At 27.4% G+C, this 3,116-nt stretch overlaps 1 protein-coding gene across 1 annotated transcript; it reads left to right on the forward strand.

The window, feature by feature from the left end:
• Positions 1-780: 780 nt before the first annotated feature.
• LOC106324493 (MADS-box transcription factor PHERES 1-like) lies at positions 781-1,267 on the forward strand. Its single transcript, XM_013762455.1, has one exon. The coding sequence runs from the start codon at positions 782-784 to the stop codon at positions 1,265-1,267; it is 486 nt and encodes a 161-aa protein (XP_013617909.1). The 5' UTR covers position 781.
• Positions 1,268-3,116: the final 1,849 nt, after the last annotated feature.

Consider the following 3,116-nt stretch of genomic DNA (forward strand, 5'->3'; position numbering starts at 1 on the left):
AAAGATTCGATTTATCTTGTACTCCCTCTATTTCATAATAAGTGTCATTTTAACTTTTCTTTCTTGTTACAAAAAAATATCACTTTACAATTCCAATGAAAATTATATTTACTTTCAGCTGAAAATTAATTGAAAACTGCATTGATTTTATAAATAATTTTATTTATCTCAAATACTATTGATCAATAAAGTATAATTAATATATATTTTCGCCACTTTTTTAATCTGTGTCAAAAATATCAAACTGACATTTATTTAGAAACGGATGCTGTATTACACAACCTATAGTAACTTAGTGAGTCAAATTTATAAATTTGGTTTAATTAATATAATAAGTTTTTTCCTTAATCCAGAAAATAAGCATGTTTAGTAGTATTATTAGAATTGTATGAATTTTCCTTTGGATATATCTCTGTAATTTTAGTCCTACTACCTAAGCAGCATTAGCTGGCAACATTTTCTTCTAAATTTGCATTGAAATTTACGGCTTTCTTATTGGTTGGTTTAATTGCTTCAACTAAGGGAAACATATCTTGAGTTATACAAATAATATCTAAATTGCATGATTATTATCTGCTCTATCCAATGATTTCCTGACAACTGTTAATGAGTATATTTATTCTTTTTGTAACCATTATAATTATATATTACTGCAATTTAGCATTAATGATCCCAAAGAAAGTGATAAGAACTGCATACGTAATACCAGCCTCATTACATTATATAAACAAGAGCATTACCAAGTGCCAACATATCTCTATCATTCACTAACATAAAAACAATGCCAAAGGGAAGGATAAAAATAGAGCCCATAACTAATAGCGCTGCAAGGAACCAAACTTTCAGGAAGAGGAAGAAAGGTTTACTCAAGAAAACCAACGAGCTGTCGACTCTCTGCGGTGTCAAAGTTTGTGCGTTTATCAACAGCTGCGACAACACGGAGACGGAGTTTTGGCCGTCAAGGGAAGGCGCTGAAGCAGGGCACTCGGCGTTTATGGGTGTTCTGCCGGAGGAACGGTGCAAGAAGACGTACGACCAAGAGAGGCATCTGGAGGAGAGGATCCAGAAGGGACAAGAGAAAGCGATGAAGCTACAAGCGGAGAATCGAGAGATTGAGCTTAGAGAGGTTATTTTCGATCTTCTCAAGGGGAAGACGCTGATGCCGCATCAGTATGGTGATCCAAGTTTTATGAGAGAGCTGAATCTTTTCATTGGTGGTTATGCCAATAAGGTAAGTTTATGGACCCAGTTCCTCAAATGTCCTTGAATATTTATCGTTTCGAATAAAGACTGTTGTTTTTGATATTAAATCACAAAGAGTATTAAACAATTATGTTATTATCATTATCAGGCAATATTGTATCGTGTACCATATTGTCCTTGAATATTTTATCGTTTCGAATAAAGACTGTTGTTTTTGATATTAAATCACAAAGAGTATTAAACAATTATGTTATTATCATTATCAGGCAATATTGTATCGTGTACCATATTGTCCTTGAATATTTTATCGTTTCGAATAAAGACTGTTGTTTTTGATATTAAATCACAAAGAGTATTAAACAATTATGTTATTATCATTATCAGGCAATATTGTATCGTGTACCATATTGTCCTTGAATATTTTATCGTTTCGAATAAAGACTGTTGTTTTTGATATTAAATCACAAAGAGTATTAAACAATTATGTTATTATCATTATCAGGCAATATTGTATCGTGTACCATATTGTCCTTGAATATTTATCGTTTCGAATAAAGACTGTTGTTTTTGATATTAAATCACAAAGAGTATTAAACAATTATGTTATTATCATTATCAGGCAATATTGTATCGTGTACCATATTGTCCTTGAATATTTTATCGTTTCGAATAAAGACTGTTGTTTTTGATATTAAATCACAAAGAGTATTAAACAATTATGTTATTATCATTATCAGGCAATATTGTATCGTGTACCATATTGTCCTTGAATATTTTATCGTTTCGAATAAAGACTGTTGTTTTTGATATTAAATCACAAAGAGTATTAAACAATTATGTTATTATCATTATCAGGCAATATTGTATCGTGTACCATATTGTCCTTGAATATTTTATCGTTTCGAATAAAGACTGTTGTTTTTGATATTAAATCACAAAGAGTATTAAACAATTATGTTATTATCATTATCAGGCAATATTGTATCGTGTACCATATTGTCCTTGAATATTTATCGTTTCGAATAAAGACTGTTGTTTTTGATATTAAATCACAAAGAGTATTTTTTTTTCCTTAAGGCCGTGGAGGAAGAATGCAACGAGCATTTCGCAAAAAAAATATCCCCTATATATTATTTGAGAAGCATTACAACATTTTTTTTGTAGCCACGTGTCATCACTAGAATGATTCTTAGAATCCTTAGAGAAATATGTTGGTCCATCTAAATATATAATAAGCTTTTTACTAAACCACAATAAATACATAATTAATGTGTTTCATTATTTCCTTAAATAGGATTACGGAATTGCCTAATGTGGCTAAAGTATATATGACAATTACTGATTTTGAATAATAAAGATTTGATAAAAATAAGTGTGTATTATAATTATATTTGTTTAGTTTTAAGCTATTAAAATAAATTAAACAATCATAGTAACCATATAATAAAAATTAAAAAAAATATTTATATATTATATTTTGAATTTTTTAAAACGAGTATAAATTACTAAAACTTTTAAAAGTTTCACATTCAAATTTTGTGATCTATGATTTAAAACTTTTGTTATGACATGATACAAATAATTAAAAAAATAATATAAGTTGAAAGTCTCATTTAATAGGTATCAAAAATAAAAGATATATAAATATATGTATCATTTTAAATTAAACTATATGCCATATAAAAATACATAAATATCTTAATTTTGAAATTTACTTTGAACATTTTTTTGATAAAAAATTTGAAAAAATATTGACAACTTAATTTTTTAAAATATTATAAATTACTTAACCATTAATACCACAATAAAAAATTTGTTATCACTAATTTAAAATTTTTGCTATAACAGATACAAATGATAAAAAAAATATGAGCAAAAAACATCATCTAATAAATATTAATATTAAAATATAC

The sequence above is a fragment of the Brassica oleracea genome, chromosome C2 (assembly GCF_000695525.1).
Source record: "Brassica oleracea var. oleracea cultivar TO1000 chromosome C2, BOL, whole genome shotgun sequence".
NCBI lineage: Eukaryota > Viridiplantae > Streptophyta > Magnoliopsida > Brassicales > Brassicaceae > Brassica > Brassica oleracea.